The 22,925-nt window shown below is 37.8% G+C and overlaps 2 protein-coding genes across 2 annotated transcripts in view; one reads left to right on the forward strand and one right to left on the reverse strand.

The window, feature by feature from the left end:
• The window catches only part of beat-IIb (beaten path IIb), a 280,833-nt gene that overhangs the window by 66,092 nt on the left and 191,816 nt on the right, over positions 1 to 22,925 (forward strand). The window lies entirely within an intron of this gene.
• On the reverse strand, positions 6,685 to 15,301 carry LOC142222027 (uncharacterized). The gene is made up of 2 exons (XM_075291950.1): positions 15,164 to 15,301; positions 6,685 to 8,377 (listed from the first exon to the last, which is right to left on the reverse strand). Exon 2 carries the CDS (start codon positions 8,371 to 8,373, stop codon positions 7,249 to 7,251), a length of 1,125 nt encoding a protein of 374 aa, XP_075148065.1. The 5' UTR covers positions 8,374 to 8,377; positions 15,164 to 15,301; the 3' UTR covers positions 6,685 to 7,248.

Genomic DNA, 22,925 nt, shown 5'->3' on the forward strand with positions numbered 1-22,925 from the left:
ATTTGTAATAATTTTTACATTTTGGTGGCTCTAGAGGAGGAAATTAGAAGCCGGCAAGGCTTGATCTTTAACAATGTGTGGTAAACTTTATTCCTGTAGAAAATTTTGTCAACATTTTATTTCTATCGAACATTTTTTTCAAAATATTATTTCTATAAAAAATTTTCTCAAAATTTTATTTCTGTGGAATTTTTTCTCAAAATTTTATATCTATAGAATTTATTGTCAAAATTTTATTTCTATAGAAAAATTTCTCACAAAAATTTGTTTATAGAAACTTTTTCCAAAATTTTATTTTTATAGAGATTTAACAAAAAAGATTACTGATTTGGGTAGAATTCTACCAACTGTGGCAACCGTGGTGGTAATACAAATTTATATTCTAAGTTATATACGTTGCATATTCATGTTTTAAGATAATAAAGTACTTAAAACCATTTTTGTTTTGTAATTTTTTTTTTAAATTTAACGAAAAATATAGTAGGGAAAATTGTTTGGGAATGTATGGGAATGTAGGGAACTTTTTTTGTCCTTGTAGGGTAAACCGAACATTTTCCCTGGCAACATTGACTATATTGCCATATACACAGTCTCACACAAGTTTACATACGATTAAAGAATTTGTATTTTCTTTAAATAATAAAATATTATAAACTATGCATATACATCCTTTAATTTTTGTAAAATAATTTTAAAAACAAAGTATTTGTTAATTTTTAAGATTTTTTTTGTTGCGTGGTTTATAAACAACAACAAGAAACATGTATAGTTAGAAGGTTAAAAACTCAGGGGTATGTAAACTTGTGGAAGACTGTGTATATATTAATTTTCTTAAATATGCAACTGCGGTTTATCTCCCAGACCTATACGCACCCCACAAATGCTTATGATTACTAATTCTGTAATGGTGGTTTAGGGTATGATATAGTCGGCCCCGCCCGACTTTCTACTTTACTTACTTGTTTTTATTTCGTTTTGTTACTGCAGTAATGAAACCACACGAAATTTATTTTAAGAAGCTATTGCTGAATTCAATCTAACAATGCTTCTACTTCCTCAGTCAACAATAATTTGTGACAACTTCAGAAACTGGTTTCAAGGAGACAAGAACAATTCTAACGCGTACATTAGTAGTATTACTTTTCTATTTATACGACGGGTTCTTCGTTGTTTATTATGTTTCATGTTAGCCTGATACAGAAACAGGCATGATTTTTTTTTCTTGATTAATTGTTCGAGCTTTATGGACAGAGAAGATTAAGGAACTTGATCAAGAGAGTCACTGAAAAGAAAACACCAGATACAAATTTGTACACGCCTGATTGTAATTGTTTGAGTTCGAACGAATGAACCTTTCCACAGCATTTAGTATAGATCTGGCTGGAATAGATAACTGAATTTTGGGTCCTTTATGCTAACTTCTAATGGAGAAAATATCTAGGAATTGTCCCCTTACAAATTGAATATATTATATTTGATCCATGGTTGTGGAAATTCAATATTCGATCTGGTCGTATTTACTAACGAATATACCAGTTTAATTTGTCTTCTGGTCCGCACCCCTTTTGGAAACCATATTGGCGTTTAAACAATATCTTATTATCATTGACGTTGAAAGAAAATGACGAATTTTGTTATTTTTCCAAAATATTTCATATTATTTCACCACTCAGAAGACACAAAAAATGAACTAAATTTAACATTTCTCCAACACAATAAAAGTGGGGTTTTATGGCATTGTTGACTATACCATCACTGTAACCATCACTTTTTAATTTTATTTCCGCTAATTAGTATTTAAAATTCCACCATTACAACTTAACCATAGGTTGTTAGCAATTATTTACGATTATTGCTCTTTGTGTCATGATTTCCTGGAAGAGAAATCACCTTTTTCTTGCATCGGTAAACTAAAATGCCAACCTTGTTGTCATGTATGCATGTATTAGAGACACACATACACATAAAGAGAGATTGCATGTAGTCATCAATTACTTTTTTTTTTGGTTTATCGCTCATTCGACATTTTGTGGGTTTGTTCATTGTGGGGACGGCGGAGAATAGCTCGTTCATTTTAAAGGAGACAAAAAAGGAGCACAATAAAAGGAAACCATAAAAGAAAAGTTAGCCCTTTCCATGCATACTCATTACCATTATCATGATGATGATGGTCATGGCCATTCCTAGTCGGCTGTTAAATTCCAAATTTCAATTGGTATTTAGTTGTGCATCTTCAATGGGGGAACGATAGACGGTCGAACCAGAAAAAAAACACAATTCCAACTGCACACCCTCACATATCTATGGGAAACAGTTCTATGGCAGTTATCCTTTGAAATTATTCCTTTAATGTGTGGTGGTTATTGTAGTGGTGCAACAACAAATGTGTTTGCCAATAATACATTGAAAGAAAAACAATTTTCAAAATGTTTGTCATCTTCTGGCATCTTTCGATATATTGAATACTCCGAATTATGTGAATAATGACTAATTTTTTCGAGGTCTAATAATGAATATATAAAAATGTCTGACAAATAAAATGCCTTCCATGCAACAGGGTATATAAAAACATAGACGGATATACATCAAATTTGGCACAACTTTTTATAAAAGTAAAATATTTCCGTGTAAAAATTGGGGGATCTGATTTGATATTATTAGGTCTGAGCCAAGATATGATCGGATCCCAAAAATGGTTATATCTGGTCAGATCTAAATACTATGGAATTGGAGCTGATCAGATCTCAAAAATGATCACATATGTAATTTGATATATTTGTATATTATTTGATATTTTTGTATCACTTGTCACTTATTTTTGACGTTGTTTTATTTTTGCCCAAATGCTGCGATATCGCACTCTCAATTTCCCGTCTTGATTACGGGTCCCATCCTCGTAATTTGGCAACTGCCACTTGGCTGCGATCTGTAGATAGTAATTTGCACTACTAGCTCACCAGGAGGCTTTTAGTTTTTTTAGAGATTGTATTTTTTGGTTACTTAATATTTCGTAGGTTTTTCTACTGCAATGTTTTATTTTGTAATTCAACAAGAAATTTTTGAAGAAACTTGAAGAACAACTTCTGAAAATAATTGATATTCGAAACTCAATACCAACAGTGTTTCATTAATTTCCAAATAACAATTTAAATTCAAATAAAAATGTTGAATACCGGCAACGTTTGAGTTGTTGATACTTATTTATAGGTGGGCACTATGTTCGCTTTTCTACCGTATAATTTGTGGTTTAGATGAATTAGTCCACAATAAATGTTTTGACACTTTTGCATCAAAGTTTTGGAAAGATTTAATAAAAATATAATTGTGCTCGTATATATTTTTCCATTTTTATACCCTCCATCATAGGATGGGGGTATATTAACTTTGTCATTCCATTTGTAACACATCGAAATATTGCTCTAAGACCCCATAAAGTATATATATTCTGGGTCGTGGTGAAATTCTGAGTCGATCTAAGCATGTCCGTCCGTCCGTCTGTCCGTTGAAATCACGGTAACTTCCGAACGAAACAAGCTATCGCCTTGAAATTTGACACAAGTAGCTGTTATCGATGTAGGTCAGATGGTATTGAAAATGGGCTATATCGGTCCACTTTTACGTATAGCCCCCATATGAAGGGACCCTCAGATTTGGCTTGTGGAGCCTCTAACAGACGCATTTTTCATCCGATCCGGCTGAAATTTGGCATATGGTGTTTGTATATGGTCTCTAACAGCCATGCAAAAATTGGTCCACATCGGTCCATAATTATATATAGCCCCCATATAAACCGATCCCCAGATTTGTCTTGCGGAGCCTAAAAGAGAAGCAAATTTCATCCGATCCGTCTGAAATTTGGTACATGGTGTTGGTATATGGTCTCTAACAACCATGCAAAAATTGGTCCACATCGGTCCATAATTATATTTAGACCCCAAATAAACCGATCTCCAGATTTGGCTTGCGAAGCCTCAAAGAGAAGCAAATTGCATCCGATCCGGCTGAAATTTGGTACATGGTATTGATATATGGTCTCTACCAACCATGCCAAAATTGGTCCACATCGGTCCATAATTATATATAGCCCCCATATAAACCGATCCCCAGATTTGGGTTGTGAAGCCTCTAAGAGAAGCATATTTTTTCCGATCCGGCAGAAATTTGGTACATGGTGTTGGTATATGGTCTCTAACAATCATGCAAAAATTGGTCCACATCGTTTCATAATTATATATAGCCCCCATATAAACCGATCCCCAGATTTGGCTTGTGAAGCCTCTAAGAGAAGCATATTTCATCCGATCCGGTTGAAATTTGGTACGTGGTGTTAGTATATGGTCTCTAACAATCATGCAAAAATTGGTCCACATCGGTCCATAATTATATATAGCCCCCATATAAACCGATCCCCAGATTTGGCTTGCGGAGCCTCAAAGAGAAGCACATTTCATCAGATCCGGCTGAAATTTGGTACATGGTGTTTGTATATGGTCTCTAACAACCATGCAAAAACTGGTCCACATCGGTCCATAATTATATATAGCCCCCATATAAACCGATCCCCAGATTTGTCTTGCGGAGCCTAAAAGAGAAGCAAATTTCATCCGATCCGTCTGAAATTTGGTACATGGTGTTGGTATATGGTCTCTAACAACCATGCAATAATTGGTCCACATCGGTCTATAATTATATATAGACCCCATATAAACCGATCTCCAGATTTGGCTTGCGAAGCCTCAAAGAGAAGCAAATTGCATCTGATCCGGCTGAAATTTGGTACATGGTATTGGTATATGGTCTCTAACAACCATGCAAAAATTGGTCAAAATCGGTTCATAATTATATATAGCCCCCATATAAACCGATCCCCAGATTTGGCTTGCGAAGTCTCCAAGAGAAGCAAATTTCATCCAATCTGGTTGTAATTTGGAACATGGTGTTAGTATATGATCTTTAACAACCGTGTCACAATTGGTCCATATCGGTCCATAATTATATATACCCCCCATATAAAACGTTATCCAGATTTGACCTCCGGAGCATCTTGGAGGAGCAAAATTCATCCGATCCGGTTCAAATTAGGAACGTGGTGTTAGTATATGGTCGCTAACAACCATACCAAAATTGGTCCAATCACACAAAAATTGGTCCATATCGGTTCATAATCATGGTTGTAGCCAAAAATAATCTACCAAAATTTTATTTCTATAGAAAATGTTGTCAACATTTTATTTCTATTGAAAATTTTGTCAACATTTTATTTCTAGAGAAAATTTTGTTAAAATTTTATTCGTTTCATAATAAAATTTTCATCATTGTCAAAATTTTATTTCTATAGAAAATTTTGTTAAAATTTTATTTCTATAGAAAATTTTGTTAAAATTTTATTTCTATAGAAAATTTTGTTAAAATTTTATTTCTGTAGAAAATGTTGTCAAAATTGTATGTCTACTATGTCAAACTGAATTATAAACGTATTGGATCGATCTTTTTTGATTTAATATATACCACGTATGGACTTACATACAATTTAGAAGATGGTGTTAGGAGGTTTTAAGATACCTTGCCATCGGCAAGCGTTACCGCAACTTAAGTAATTCGATTGTGGATGGCAGTGTTTAGAAGAAGTTTCTACGCAATCCATGATGGAGGGTACATAAGCTTCGGCCTGGCCGAACTTACGGCCGTATATACTTGTTATATCTTGCGCCACACTGTGGAACTGCCCAGCAAAAAAAGAGCTTCCAAAAGTTTGGATCCCCAATCTGTGATCCGGAAGTAGTGCAAACTTGGATCATCTCCAATGAATTTTACATGGGCTTGTCATAGGACAGAAGTACTCCCTTTTTGGATCCTTTGCATAGCTTTAGAAGTTGTGCCCTGGAAGTTAATTTGAATGAAGAAACTTAAAACGCGAAATTTTTTTTTTCAACCAATTTCATATTTTTTTAACCATATTTTTTATTACACTATTATTTTCCCAGCAAAAAAAATGGAAGTTGTTCCACAAACATTTCTTTTAAAGCCCATCCCAGAACCCCCCATCGAGTTTTTCCAACTTTTTGGACTTGTCCAAAAGGACTGATGCAGTCCTTTTCTTCTAAAGCGCATCTTGGGATCCCCCAATGATTTTTTTCTACTTCCGATGCAGTCCTTGCGGACAAGTATTAGAAAGAACGCAATCGGGCTATTTTAAGTGCAAATTTTGGACAATTAAATTTTACAAAATAATAGAAAACTAACAAAAAAAAAATATTGAAAATTAATAAAAAAGTAAAAAAAATAATAATAAAAATAAGTTTTATCCCCTCTGGGATTTGAACATGTGCCGTTTGACTTTTTCGCTTCCATGGAAGTTCTTTTGAGAAGGTTTTGCAAATTACGAGAATTTTTAATTTTTTTTGTTGATTTTTAATTGAAAAATTATATTTATACGAAAATATATGCCGAAAATAAAAAATTAAAACGATTCATAGCATAGAAAAATATTTTTTAGAAAAATATTTGATAAAAAAATTGCCGCTGGTGATATTTGAACCTGCGTTTCTTATTTTTTCGTTCATACTAATAAAGAACATCTCGAGAAGCAATTAGAATGTCATTCCTTGGTGTCGTATTACGATTATATCACAAACATTTGTGAATGCGTAGCACCGAGAAATAAAATAAATAAAAACACAAGGATTTAGTTTTTCTTTTCAATAATGTTTCAATAAAACGTAATTTTATTGAATTTTTTGGGAGATTAATTTACCTTTTACAAAACAATCGTTGGACGGACGTAATCCAGTAACGAATAATAACAAAAGTTAGACGCCACAAGACGGTAATGGCGCGACTCGTTAGAAAAATGTAACGAATTGTGCTGAAAGCACAGAGCTGCATCCAGAGCTAAGGGTACATTTTCTAACGAGGGGGAAATTATCATTTTACAATATTTTAAGTCCCCATCTAACGAATAAATTTTGACCATACGAATTTGAACTTAAACATTCCGCCCGCCTTGCAACATCCAGCTATGTTGTAATTGAAATTCATTAATTCATAGAATATTACATATGTACAATATATTGATATCAAAATAAATATAAAATGCGTTGTCAGTATCATTTTCAAATTGAGCAATTTTTTTTTTATTAGTTCTTTAAATTTTTTCAAACTTCATGAATTCTTAACTAAATGCTCGTAGAGCCGTTGACCCGGAGGGTCTGCAGTGTCTGGGTTATTGGCCAGGATGACCTACGACACTTATGGTTGGCATTGACCTGACACTATCCAGCCAAACATCGTTAGCTGCGCCAATGGGAATCCAGGACTCGAAAATATTTGTGTCTTTAGAACCCGTGCGTAGACATCGGGCCCTAGAACCAACCCCACCCCGGAAGGACGGTAAAACCTTGGGTCGGCCAGCTGGAGACACTCGAAATGTTCCCGTATCGTATCTGGAGCCGACGACGATGGGGTGACAACACGGGTCAGGTCTGTTACCCGGGCAGAAAAAACCAATTTACTTTCTGCATTGTGTCGGGAGACAGCAACAAGCGGACAAAATGCGTCATGCGACGTCATCGCTGAGACAAGCCGTAGGCTGAGAGCTAAACTTCTACAAATCATACTGTACCCCGCACACGGGTCGAGGACAGCTCGGACAGGAATTCGACGATCGGACAAGACAAGCAAGAGGACTATAGTGGGACCAAGCGTGACGGTTGGTTGTAGAACCAACATCGGACCAGATATGGGAGCGGTATTCGTGATACAGTACGCGGACGAGTTAACGGACGAACTTGACTTGGACTTTCTCGTCGACAAGGTTTGAGCGGAAGGACGTTGTTGCTGGTCAAATGAATGTAGCAGCGTATGGTGGCTATCTCCACATTCGCGGCACCTCTCGCGACTATTGCAGGTCGATCGCATGTGAGACCTGCCCAGACAGTTTGAACATACCCGATGCAACACTACAGTGCGCAATCGTTGCTCCAAACGCATGTTCAAAAATTTGCGACACGACCGTAGATTGTGACTTCGCATACACAACACACAGACATTCGAGTGCCCTCTTTTATTCACACCTGAATTCTTTTGGGCAGTCCCCGTAGGGGATGACGATGGTTTGGCTACGTTGGTTGCGGATACGTCAGCAGGAGCCGTATCAGCCCCCGACGGAGGGACAACTTTCTGCGTCGGTACTACCCCTTGTGAAGAGGCGACGACTGGGGTCATCCCGACGTCAGGGACCTGCTCGATGGCTGGTAACGGCTCGCGAAGAACCGGTGCAACATTATTTTCTAAAATCTCTCTTTCCTCATCGGACATCGGGACGTCATCTTCGTAATCAGGGAGAGTCTTAATAATTTCCCTCATATCTTCCATTGTACTGCGAAAAGAAAGATGACGCTTACTATATGAACGATCGAAAACTATTCGGTCAGTATGACCAATTTTACCACCGGTCGTCTTACAACACCGTTTGCCGTTCTCACGTCTGCAACTCTAACGCGACCGTCAGATCCTGGGTGGACGTCATCCACACGACCTAATTTCCACGATGTAGGAGGCAATTGCTCATCACGAATTACTACCAAGTCCCCTACTTCGATATCACGCTGCGGAAATTTCCATTTATACCTTTTCTGTAAGCCTTTCAAATATTCATCTTTCCACCGTAAGCAGAACTGTTGCGACAGCGCCTTCATTTTCCCAAATCGATGCACCAAATGAAGTGGTGATTCCTCCTCTAACTGTTCAGGAGGCGCCAAGATCGGAGATCCTACCAAAAAATGGCCAGGCGTAAGTGCTACCAATTCTTGAGAACTTTCACTCATTGGGCACAACGGCCTAGAATTTAAACAAGCCTCAATTCTCGAAAGAACAGTCGAAAACTCTTCAAATGTAAATTTGAATCCTGATGCATGCTTCCTAAAATGCGTCTTGAAGCTTTTGACAGCAGCTTCCCAAAGACCACCCATATGTGGCGCCCCGGCAGGGATAAACTGCCAGGAAAGCTGCTGAAACTGGTATGCGGAACACACCTTATCACGTCCTTCTTTAAAAACACATCTCAAATCCTTTTCCATTTCGCGTGAAGCGCCTACAAAATTTGTACCATTATCCGAAAAAATGGTCTTGGGACAACCGCGTCGAGATATAAATCTGTGAAAAGCGGCCAGAAACGTTGTCGTAGACAAGTCTGATGTGGCTTCCAAGTGTATGGCCTTCGTCGAAAAGCATACAAAAACGCAAACATAACCCTTTGTTATCTTACATGCGCGCCCTATAAATGACTTAATTTCGAAAGGCCCCGCAAAATCAACGCCAGTCGTAGTAAACGGTCTGGTAAGTACAGTTCTCTCCGGTGGGAGAGCCGCCATGATCTGCGTACAAGACTTCTTCCTATCCAACAGACACCGTTTACACCGGTTAATAGTCGATCTAATCAAAGATGTTAAACGAGGAATCCAATACTCAATCCGAATAAGACGTAGAACCAACTGGTTCCCTCCGTGAATAGATATGTCGTGAACATATTTCACTAGTAACCTAGCGAATCTACTATTATACGGCACTATAATTGGATGTCGCTCACTATACGACAGGGTAGGACACCTACTCAAACGACCATTCAACCTCATAACCCCCTCCTCATCCAGGAATGGATTCAATGACAACAACGAGCTCCTGGAACCTAACGGTTTCTTTTCCCTCAAACAATAGTACTCATCTGGATAATGAGCCCTTTGAGAAAGAACAGCTAGACGTAATCTCACTGCCTTTAATTCGGTTGCCGTCAACGTCGTGCCGTGATACACATTTCGACTAGCATGTGAATAATGGGTCCTGTGATAAAACCTAAATATATATGCGATGACTCGTAGAGCCCTATCTAACGAAGAAAACCTCTCTAAAATGTCCTCGTAGTTCGTAAAAAATGATGCGTGAGTCCTGACCGCCCGTACCTCAACGTCAGTCTCAAGAGGGGTGAAATCATTTATATCCCACTGAGAACTATCTGAGCAGAGCCACTCTGGTCCATGCCACCAAAGCGACGAAACCGCCAACTCTGCAGGCGACACTCCGCGACTTCCCAAGTCGGCCGGATTGTCCTCAGAGCGAACATGGTACCAATTCTGTCCCCCAGTATTCTCCTGAATCCTACATACGCGATTCGCAACGAAAGTAGACCACGTAGATGGCGTCTTTCGAAGCCAAGAGCGGACGATCGTAGAATCCGTCCAACAATAAACACGTCGAAATTCAATATCTAACTCCCTGGCTATAGACTTGTAAAGTTCTGAGGCCAAAACTGCCCCACAAAGCTCCAAACGTGGCAAAGATATAGATTTGATGGGGGCTACCTTAGTCTTACAAGATAGCAAATGGGTGAAGATATGTCCCTGCGGCGTAACCACACGAACATATACTACCCCCGCGTATGCTTTTTCCGAGGCGTCGGAAAAAACATGTAATTCTACCTCACAGTCTGTGGAGTAATTGACCCATCGAGGAATAAGAACGTGATTCACATCCTGATAGGTCTCGACAAACTTTCGCCATTGTCGCTCAGTTTGTAACGGAAGAGACTCGTCCCATCCTATCTTATCCAACCAAACCTGTTGCATAATTATCTTCGCCACTATAATAACTGGCCCCAGCCAGCCAACAGGGTCAAATAGCCTAGCTATAGCCGATAAAACCTCTCTCTTCGTAAACCGAGATTTTCGCTCAATCGGTTTCATCTCAAAATAAAATAAGTCCAACTGCGCATTCCACCTAATACCCAACGGCTTCGAACTACTAGCTTCAACAAACTCCAGTAATTTGGCGTCAACCAAATGGTCAGCCGAAAGCGATTCTAAAATGGCTAGCTCATTAGAAGTCCACTTCCTCAGTTCGAACTTTGCCGATGATAGTACTCTAATCAATTGGTCCCTAGATTCAACAGCAGTATCCACGTCATGGTACCCTGTCAAAACATCATCCACGTACATGCACCTTCGTAGAATATGTGCCGCGTGGGGATAGTCATCTTCGGAGTCATCGGCCAATTGCAATAACGTCCGTATGGCTAAATAGGGAGCACAATTCACTCCAAATGTCACGGTCTGCAGCTCATAGTCTTGTAGATCTTTTTGTGGGGAGTCCCTAAAGACAATTCGCTGCAGAGAAGTATGGGCCGAATTTACCCTAATTTGGCGGTACATCTGTGTGATGTCGCAATTAAAAACATATCTGAAAAATCTCCACCTCAAAATCAAATGAACCAATTCCAATTGTAATGTGGGTCCCACATAAAGAATGTCGTTCAGACTTTTACCATTTGAGGTCTTATGCGAAGCATTAAAGACAACTCGAAGTTTGGACGTCAATTTGTCCGGATTGATTACCGGGTGGTGTGGCAAATAACACACAGTTTGATCTGCAGGAGAAGTCGACGACACTGGTCTCATATGTTGCAAGTCCCAATATTCTTTAATCACCCCGTCATACATTAATTTTGTTTCAGGCTTTCGTAAAAGCGAAGCCTCACCACGAATAAACTGCTTCAAACAACTTGTCCGCGAATGTCCAAGCAAAACTTGTCCCTTTAATTCGGGTTTTATCGGAAGAGTCACTACGTATCTTCCATCGGAATCCCTATATGTGGTATTCTTAAAATTTTCTTCACAAAATTTATCTGCGGGAGAACAAATTGCCCGTCTTGGTAAGTCCTCTAATTCCCAAAACCGAAGAAGAGTCTTGTCAAGACCATCTTCTTCCATAAATTCAACAGTCGTTGAAAAAACCGTCACATTAGAAGTGGGAATTGAACCAGTAATGAGCCAACCGAAGACTGTCTGTTGAGCAATCAACGATCCTAAAATACCAGACCGAACCCCCTGTAATATAATTCTGGGATACACGTCTGCCCCCAACAATAGATCAACCGGACGACTATCGAACAGATTAGGATCAGCTAAACGTAAATTAGGCAAACGTGACATATAATTCCGACCCACTTGGAAAGACGGTAAATTCCCAGAAATCTTAGGCAGGACCAACGCAGTCGCCTCTACCAAGACCGATTCATCTATTGGTGACCCTATACTCAGAGGGCAAATACCGCGAGAAGTTATCGAAACCGATTGATTCACGCCTGATATTGAAGACACCGCACTCGTTGTCGAAATTCTAAGCAACTTTTGCATATCTTCGGTAATAAAGGAGGCTTCTGATGCTGGGTCAATAAGAGCCCGAGCTGGGTACGTCATACCCTGATGAACGATGTTCACCATAGCCGTCCCTAATAGTACCGACCTGTTCTGGGAAACATGAAACACTTGCCTGGCCGAAGTACCAGACACGATTCCAGACGAAGTGGAAGGCTGCGGGTCAATCAAACCACTAGAATCCGTAGGACGAGCGGCCGAAACTGTCGAGGACGTAGTCGCCACATTCGTAGAATGGTAAGAATCTCGATGAAGCAAAGTATGATGCCTTCCTTGACACTTCTCACAACTGCGAGATGTAGCACAGTTGTTAACGTCATGTCTACGAGATAGACAATTGAAACAACAGCGGTACCGTTTCACAGCAGTCAACCGATCATTCACAGAAAGATTCCTAAATCTCGGACAAACACGAAGATGATGGCTTTGTCGTGGACAAAGAACACACATCTTATCGACGGAATCTCTAGAAGAATGAGAAGTGTATTGCGAATTACGCGACCTAGATGGCGAAGATTTCGGAGCTGCATTCGTAAAATGCGTTCGCAGTTTCCTGCCATCAGTTTTCTTCGAAGCATCGATACCCTTCAAATCGCGGAGACACGTGAGTGTCTGAATCCTTTCCGTAAGAAAACGATCCATGTCCACCCAAGACGACAACGCAGACTTATCACTTATACCCTGTTCCCACAAAGTAACACTAATCTTCGGTAGACGTTGCACACACAAATATATCAAAATCGGATCCCAATCGTTCGTAGGAACGTTATTCACAGCCATCGCCGAAATACATGCATTTATACCACGCTGCAAGTTCTTCAACCCAGAACTTGTCTCAGTGTCTAAGACCGGAAGGTCAAAAAGTAGTTTCAACTGATTGCTGACTAAAATTCTCAAGTTGTCATAAGTTTCCTTTAACGTCCTCCAAGCTAACTCGAAACTCCTATCAGTGAGAGGAAATCTTCTTACAACTTCACGGGCGTCGCCACTAGTCTTTTTGAGCAAATGACACAAGCGCTCAATATCACTCAGACGGGAATTTTTTACATAAACAGCAGTAAACAAATCCCTAAATGTTGGCCAAGACTGAAAGTCACCATCGAAAACCTCAATATCGCATGGTGGTAAAGCCAAACTATGGACCGCACCATGGTCAACACCTAACAAAAGAGAATTTCCCGATACATCCACATTACCAGAACGAGCAGAAATATCCGCCACATCGGCCTGCTGTATAGGAGTTGACGCCCTAGGAACGGCTTTTAGACCGTCTATTTTCCTTTCGATAGAGGAAACAATACGAATATAGGCATCATAAGTTGCCTCATACTTGCCGTCAGCAGATTCTACCTTTCCCTTATCTGAATCCTCCTGAAGATCGTCTAAACACTCCTCATACCTCTCTTTCACTTTCTCCCAGAGTGATTTCGCCTCTTCGACCTGAGCCCTTAGAGAATAAACATCTAAATTCTCCTCCTTCAAAGAGCTAACCCGTGTCCCAAACTTCACAACCGCATCAGCGGCTCTAATGAATCGCGCGAATGTATTAACTGGCATATTGAAAATAATTTAGCGTCACAAAAATTCACAAAAACTCGTAAAGTATGTGAACACGCACTTATCGACAGCGAAAACTGGCCGAAAAATCAATAAATTTGCACAAAATGCCCAAAAATGCAAAAACAAAAATTTACAAAATTTTTCTTTCAGTGTATCAAATTCTCACACTGCACCGAAATTACCACAAAATTTCTTGAAGTGTAAACAATTGTTCGTAAAACAACCACTTCAAAACTTAAAATCAAAAATTTCAAACAATTTGTAAACTATTGGACTATTTTTCTCTCAGTGTAGAGACAATTAATTTTCGTTCAGAGTACCGAATCACAAAATATTTTTCCCCGTGTACAAAAAAATGGGCAAATTATTCAAGTTGAATTCAAAAAATCTCAAAATTCTACTAAAATTTTCAAACTATTTCTCTCAGTGTAAGAATGAATTTACGAAAATTACGCTCAGTGTACCGAAGAATACTGACTGCCGCCAATTTGTATCAAAATTTCACACACGAAAACCAAATAATCAAAAAAATTCAACAACTTATAAGAAATTTTAAAAAATGTCTGTAAGACCAAATGTAGGGTGCACGGACTGTAAAATACACCTCTACACTTCCACGCCAAATAATCTCCCCAAAAAAAATTAAAAATCACAAATAATAAAAAATATAGAAATAAAAATATATATACGTAATATATACGATAAAATAAAAATTATACGATCGTACCGGACCGCCTGTAGGGTGCACAGTGACCAAAACGATAATTTTTACTAATGCGCGTAACGCTAATGGGTCATACAACACGATAACCCAAAAAACTCAATTTCAAAAATTTTTATAATTTTCTTCAAAATATTTACGACTCGCGGCCCCGTGAGGGTTAACAAATAAACCAAAGAAACACAGCTCAAAAAAAATATGTATGTATATACGTGTGTGTATCACTGATCATACGTAGGTATGTAATTCAAACGTTGACTGCAGTGACGATTGATGTTTGTTTACAATAGTAATACGACCAACAGAGCCTTTGGAGTCTGCGTGTATTTTGTTATTGTTTTATTTACTTCAAGTTAAAGGCAACGTAATTGCAAATAATGTTTTGAAGTAAATAAGCACTGTCAACGTTTAAATTCACCACACAACACCAATATATACAATAGATTTTTCACTTTTTATTTTGATTATTCTTTCACTTGAATATCATTTAACAAAACGAAATTAAACAAACGAAAGAAATGTACGTACGTATGTAGCAACGAATGTGTGTTTTTTGAAATGCAATTTGCCGTCGGCAAAACGAAATAATTGAATCAATGTTGTAAAACGACCGCGGTTTAAATTTAAAACACTCGCGATTTGCTCAATTATTTTAATAAAACACTGACATACGCACCTGTGTGTTGATAAATAATTATTTAAATAAATTTTCAATATAAATCCTTCACAAATATGGCTGCAAAGTGTCTGCTTTTTGTTGTTGCTTCACAATGATGATCACTTTCCTTTGGAAAAGAAAAAGAAAACCCTTTATTAATTGCTGTAAGCAAGTATCCGGCTCGATTGGACCAATGATTGCGTAGCACCGAGAAATAAAATAAATAAAAACACAAGGATTTAGTTTTTCTTTTCAATAATGTTTCAATAAAACGTAATTTTATTGAATTTTTTGGGAGATTAATTTACCTTTTACAAAACAATCGTTGGACGGACGTAATCCAGTAACGAATAATAACAAAAGTTAGACGCCACAAGACGGTAATGGCGCGACTCGTTAGAAAAATGTAACGAATTGTGCTGAAAGCACAGAGCTGCATCCAGAGCTAAGGGTACATTTTCTAACGAGGGGGAAATTATCATTTTACAATATTTTAAGTCCCCATCTAACGAATAAATTTTGACCATACGAATTTGAACTTAAACAATTTGAATTGACCTTTCGACGCTTTATGTTCAATGCCGTTTGTGGCTGAGTGTGCTAAGGCGTTCTGTTATGGTGCCAGCAAACCCAGGTTCAATCCCTGGTCGGAGCGAAAATGTTTTTCAAATTGTAAAAATTAGATAATCAAATCCCAGCGGGCATGGAATTTATTTTTATTATTATTTTTTTACTTTTTTATTAATTTTCTATTTTCTTTTTGTGAAATTTATTTGTCCAAAATTTGCACTTAAAATAGCCTGATTGCGTACTTTCTAATACTTGTCCACAAGGACTGCATCGGAAGTAGAAAAAAATCATTGAGGGATCCCAAGATGTGCTTTAGAAGAAATGATTGTGGACTTGTCCAAGAGGACTGCATCGGGAGTGGAAAAAATCATTGGGGGATCCCACGATGCGCTTTAGAAGAAATGTTTGTGGACTTGTCCAAAAGGACTGCATCGGAAGTTGAAAACAAAAATCGATGGGGGATTCTGGTGGGCTTTAAAGTATATATATTCTCTACTATATAAATTATATATATTCTTGATCAGGGAGAAATTCCAAGACGATATAACCATTTCTGTCTGTTGTAATCACTCTACAGTCTTCAATAATGAAGCAATCGTGTTGAAATTTTGCACAAACTTATCTTTTATCTGCAGGCAGGTCAAGTTCGAAGATGGCTTATATCGATCCATGTTTTGATATAGGGGCTTATAGGAACTGAAGTTTTTATCCAACTTGCGTGACCCTAAAGAGGTATTTTCGGACCCTAAAGAGGTGCGCCAAAAATGTTGAGTATCTGCCCATGTTTTGGTATAGCCCCCATATAGACCGATCTCCCGATTTTACTTCTTGGGCTTATAGGAACCGTAGTTTTTATTCAATTTGCCTGCGATTGGAAACCTATAGGAATTTTCGGGCCATAAAGAGGTGCGGCGAAAATGGTGAGTATCGGCCGAGGGAGCCACCGTGGTGCAATGGTTAGCAAGCCCGCCTTGCATACACAAGGTCGTGGTTTCGATTCCTGCTACGACCGAACACCAAAACGTTTTTCAACGGTGGATTATCCCACCTCAGTAATGCTGGTGACATTTCTGAGGGTTTCAAAGCTTCTCTAAGTGGTTTCACTGGAATGTGGAACGCCGTTCGGACTCGGCTATAAAAAGGAGGTCCCTTGTCATTGAGCTTAACATGGAATCGGGCAGCACTCAGTGATAAGAGAGAAGTTCACCACTGTGGTATCACAATGGACTGAATAGTCTAAGTGAGCCTGATACATCGGGCTGCCACATAACCTAACCTAACCTATCGGCCGATGTTTTGGTATAGCCCCCAAAAAAACTGATCTCCCGATTTTTCTTCTTGGGCTTCTAGAATCCGCAGTTTTTAACCAATTTACCTGAAATTGGAAATCCGAAAACCATGAGTATCGGTCCATGTTTAAGTATTGCCCCCATTGCTCCTATTTGTAGAAACCGTAGTTTTTATCCGATTTGCCTCAAATTGTAAATATTCTGGTATTTTAGGCTCACAAAAACATATATTGGAGTTTTTTTTCGGTCCATTTGGTAAGGTCTCCATATAGACCGATTTCACTTCTTGAGGGTATAGAAGGCGCATTGATCATGAAAATGGTTTGAAACTCAATGTAAAATTTCCATATCTTACTTCTCGGATTTAAGATTTCAAATCAAAACGTTATTTTATAATTTTCTTGCACACTTACAATAAATGTTAATGATTCCTCTAAAACTCAAACAAAAATGGTTCTTAGAAATCCATAATCTGATATAGTTTTCATAGGTAAAATCTTTAAATTTATCTTCGTGAAGTGTACTGGTTGAACTGCTCTGACTGATGTGTCATCAAACCACCCTGAAATTTCAAAGGAAACTATAATATTATGATATGATACATGGTGGTGGGTATTTAAGATTCGGCCCGGCCGAACTTACTGCTGTATATACTTGTAATTTGCTAACTTTGTACTTCGCCCCAGGGAATTAGCCGATTTAAATTTAAAGCCAAGAGAATTTGTAGAAGTCTAAAATATAAACGGAAAATGTAAATGGGAATGTAAACCTTCATATATAGAACCCAACATCTTGGAAGGTATTTGAGATGGTATCGAAAATGTGAATCCACAAAGTGATTCAGGGTATAAAATAGTCGGCGCTGCTCGAATTTAGACTTTCCTTACTTGCTTATTTAGAGTGGTGTAGAAAACTCGAAAAATCGTGGGGTGCTACACTCACCTTATGGTAGAAGTCTTCTTAAAAATCCTTTCTATAAAACAAAACATACATCCACAAAAAAAATATTTCAAGAACTAATAACATAACGATTTTCCAAATTTCTAAATTCATTTTTATCAGTGTATACATAACATACACATCAATTGAAATATTAACCGCAATATACATAATTATAGGGGTGCGGTTAACAGTGTAGCAGTAGTAAAATAAACTAAACTCCACTCCACTCGACTCTACTTGACTTCACTTGATTTGACTCCAGTGGCCAGTTGCCATTGTATCAGTTGGAACTTTGAACTCAACTGAAACCACATAACTGAGTGCCAGCTCAGCAAGGAGTGCCGAATCAAGGCATCAGGGGAACTAGATAGGGAGAAATATTAAAGAAAATAATGTTAATTATACCCCCATGTATGATGAGGGCACAAAACTATCCTGTGGTAAATCTGTTGGAAAACTCATCATTATTTCTGTTACTCATGCCATTGAGGATGGCATGTTAACGGACATTAATAGTAATGGACTGGGCGTTTGTGTTGTTTGGTTTGCCTGGAGGTGGTGGTGGTTGGTTGGTCAATTCGAAAATGTTGTTATACAAATTATGGAAAAGTTTAATTGAAATTATGATTGGTGTAGATAATTGTTGGCTTTCTCAAGTACTGTAATATATCATAATTTGTAAATGTTCGAGCATAAAATTGTACTACGAAAGAACAAATGAGTGTGATATGAAAGAGATTACAATGTAGAATGATGGTAACTATTTCAGATTTCATAAGTACTGAATGAAATAGAAGTACTGTATGAAATAGAAGATGGTTTAGGATAAATTGCTCGCATCTATTTAAAACGTTTGAATACTTAAATAATGGATGCAACCTTTTTTAATAAATATAAAGATTGGGGGTATAATAAGTATGTCATTCCGTTTGTAGCACATCAAAATATCGATTTCCGACTATATAAAGTAAATATATATTCTTGATCAGTGAGAAATTCTAAGACGATATAAGCATGGCCGTCCGTCTGTCTGTTGTAATCACGCTACAGTTTTCAATAAAGGAGCTATCGTCCTGAAATTTGGCACAGAATAGCGTTTTGTCTGCACGCAGACCAGGTTTTGATAGGGTAAGTGCAGCAAATGTGGTATACCCATTTGTTTTTCGAAAGCCAAAGTTTTTGTTTTTCTTCGACGAGGCTAAGATTTTACCACATTCATTTTACTAGTGTTAGCCATCCACGCAACTATGAGCGAAAACTTAGAAACCCATAATTTCGGATATATTTGCGAATTTATTAAAAAACACATTAAGCACGTATTCATAAAATGTGCAGGTAATGTGGTACACCATAATGTAGATTTTTTTGTAAAAAAAAAAATAAATGCAATATGTGTATCGCAATTGCATACATTTATGCTTATTTAGTACTCTTCAGTTATTTACATCCGAAAATTAATAAATTTAAAATATATCTTCACACAAAACGAAATGATTAAGAACCACCAAAAAAAAACCTTCGAGCACGGGTAAATGTGAATTCTTTCAACTGGCACAAAGAAAGAGTTGCAAAAATCAAATTGATCTTTGATAGCTTCATTTTCTGACAGCCAAAATCTATTCAGCTTGGTTTAGTTCTTCGTATGTTGTTAGATAGAGAAAAAAGCTACTATACCACATTACCAGCCTATACCACATTTGCTGCACTTACCCTATATATAAACCGATCCCCCGATTTGGGGTATTGGGCTTATAGAAATCGTAGTTTTTTATTCAATTTGCCTGAAATTGGAAATCTAGAGGTATTCGAGGAAACTAAAGAGATGTGCCGAAAATCGGACCATGTTTTGATATAGCCCCATATAGGCCGATCTCCCGATTTTACTTCTTGGGCTTCTAGAATCCGTAGGTTTTACCCAATTTGCCTGTAATTGGAAATCTGGAGGTATTCTAGGACCATAAAGAGGTGTGCCGAAAATGGTGAGTATCGATCCATATTTGGATATAGCCTCCATCATAAGCGAAGGAAGACCTCTGGGGAGGGGGCTTAGACCCCCAAGAAAAATTTTAGCCCCTCCCCGAATTTTAAAACCTATTTATGACTTTGCATTGCGGTAGCAGTTGCCGAGGGCAATATATAATTATACACTGCGCCACACTGTGGAAAAGGGTATTATAAGGAGACGAGATAGACACATGGTGTCTTCGGCAAAAACGCTCAGGGTGGTATCCTAAGTCGATATAGCAATGTCCGTCTGTCCGTGCACACATTTTTGTAATCAAAGTCTAGGTCGCAGTTTTAGTCCAATCGACTTCAAGATTGACACAAGTATGTGTTTTGGCTCAGAATAGAACCCTATTGATTTTGGAAGTAATCGGTTCAGATTTAGATATAGCTCCCATATATATATTTCGCCCGATATTGACTAATAGGGTCCCAGAAGCCAGAGTTTTACTACAATTTGGTTGAAGTTTTGCACTAGGAGTACAATCGGTTCAGATTTAGATATAGCTCCCATATATATGTTTTTCTGATTTCGACAAAAATGGTCAAAACACTAAAACTTTCCATGTAAAATCATCACTGCTTAGTCAAAAGATTGTAAAAATTACTCTAATTTTCCTAAACTTCTAATACATATATATCGAGCGATAAATCATAAATAAACTTTTGCGAAGTTTCCTTAAAATTGCTGCAGATTTAAATGTTTCCCATATTTTTTTGCTAACATTGTGTTCCACCCTAGTACATTAGCCGACTTAAATTTTGAGTCTATACATTTTGTAAATGTATGTATTAGGGACAAACCTTTATATATAGCCGCCAACACATTTGACGGATGTGATATGGTATCGAAAATTTAGATCTACAAAGTGGTGGAGGGTATAATATAGTCGGCCCCGTCCTACTTTAGACTTTCCTTACTTGTTTTTTCTGATTTCGACAAAAATGGTCAAAATACCAAAATTTTCCTTGTTAAGTGGCCACTGCTTAGTCGAAAAGTTGTAAAAATGACTCTAATTTTCCTAAACTTCTAATACATATATATCGAGCGATAATTCATAAATAAACTTTTGCGAAGTTTCCTTAAAATTGCTTCAGATTTAAATGTTTCCCATATTTTTATACCCACCACCATAGAATGGTGACGGGGGTATAATAAGTTTGTCATTCCGTTTGTAACACTATATAAAGTATATATATTCTTGATCAGGGAGAAATTCTAAGACGATATAACGATGTCCGTCTGTCCGTCTGTCTGTCTGTCTGTCTGTTGTAATCACGCTACAGTTTTCAATAATGAAGCAATCGTGCTGAAATTTTGCACAAACTCGTCGTTTGTCTGCAGGCAGGTCAAGTTCGAAGATGGGATATATCGGTCCAGGTTTTGATATAGTCCCCATATAAACCGACCACCTGATTTGGGGTCTTGGGCTTATAGAAATCGTAGTTTTTATCCAATTTGCCCGAAATTTGAAATCTAGAGGTATTTTATGACCATAAAGAGGTGTGCCAAAAATGGTGAGTATCGGTCCATGTTTTGGTATAGCCCCCGTATAGACCGATCTCCCGTTTTTACTTCTTGGGCTTATAGAAACCGCAGTTTTTATTACATTTATCTGAAATTGGAAATCTAGAGGTATTGTAGGACCACAAATACGTGTGCCAAAAATTGTGAGTATCGGCCCATGTTTTGGTATGGTCCCCATATATACCGATCTCCCGATTTTATTTCTTGGGCTTATAGAAACCGCAGTTTTTGTTCAATTTACTTGAAATTGGAAATCTAGAGGTATTGTAGGACCACAAATACGTGTGCAAAAAATTGTGAGTATCGGCCCATGTTTTGGTATGGTCCCCATATAAAACGATCTCCCGATTTGGGGTCTTGGGCTTATAGAAACCGTAGTTTTTATCCAATTTGTCTGAAATTGGAAATCTAGAGGTATTTTAGCACCATAAAGAGGTGTGCTGAAAATGGTGAGTATCGGTCCATATTTTGGTATAGCCCCCATATAGACCGATTTCCCGATTTTACTTCTTGGGCTTCTAGAATCCGTACTTTATATACAATTTGCCTGAAATTGGAAATTTATAGGTATTTTAGGACCATAAAGAGGTGTGCCACAAATGATGAGTATCGGTCCATGTTTTGGTATAACCCCCATATAGACCGATATCCCGATTTTACTTCTTGGGCTTCTAGAATCTGAGGTTTTTATCCAATTTGCCTGAAATTGGAAATCTAGAGGTATTTTCGGCCCATAAAGAAGTGTGCAGAAAACGGTGAGTATCGGTCCATATTTTAGTATAGCCCCCATAAGAACGATCTCCCGATTTAACTCCTTGGGTTTCTAGAAACCGTAATTTTTATCCGATTTGCCTGAAATTGTAAATATTCTGGTATTTTAGACTCACAAAAACGTGTATCGGATTAAGTTTTTATCGGTCCATTTGGTAATGCCTCCATATAGAACGACTTCACTTCTTGAGGGTATAGAAGGCGCACTGATCATGAAAATTGCTTGAAACTCAATGTAAAATTTCCAGATTTTACTTCTCGGGTGAAAATCTACAGATTTAAGATTTCAAATCAAGACGTTATTTTATAATTTTCTTGCACACGTACAAGAGATGTTAATGATTCCTCTAAAACTCAAACAAAAATGGTTCTTATAAATCCAGAATCTGATATAGTCCTCATAGGTGAAATCTTTAAATTTATCTTCGGGAAGTGTCCCCAAGTCCTCAAGCCCTCTTGAAATTTCAAAGGAAACCCTAATATTTGGTTCATGGTGGTGGGTATTTAAGGTTCGGCCCGGCCGAACTTACTGCTTTATATACTTGTTTTTTTACTAAAATTGTGTTCCACTCTAGTGCATTAGCCAACTTAAATTTTGAGTCTATAGATTTTGTAAAAGTCTATCAAATCCTATCCATATCGAGTGATATTTAAATGTATGTATTTGGGATAAACC

This window comes from Haematobia irritans, chromosome 1 (assembly GCF_050003625.1).
Source record: "Haematobia irritans isolate KBUSLIRL chromosome 1, ASM5000362v1, whole genome shotgun sequence".
Lineage (NCBI taxonomy): Eukaryota > Metazoa > Arthropoda > Insecta > Diptera > Muscidae > Haematobia > Haematobia irritans.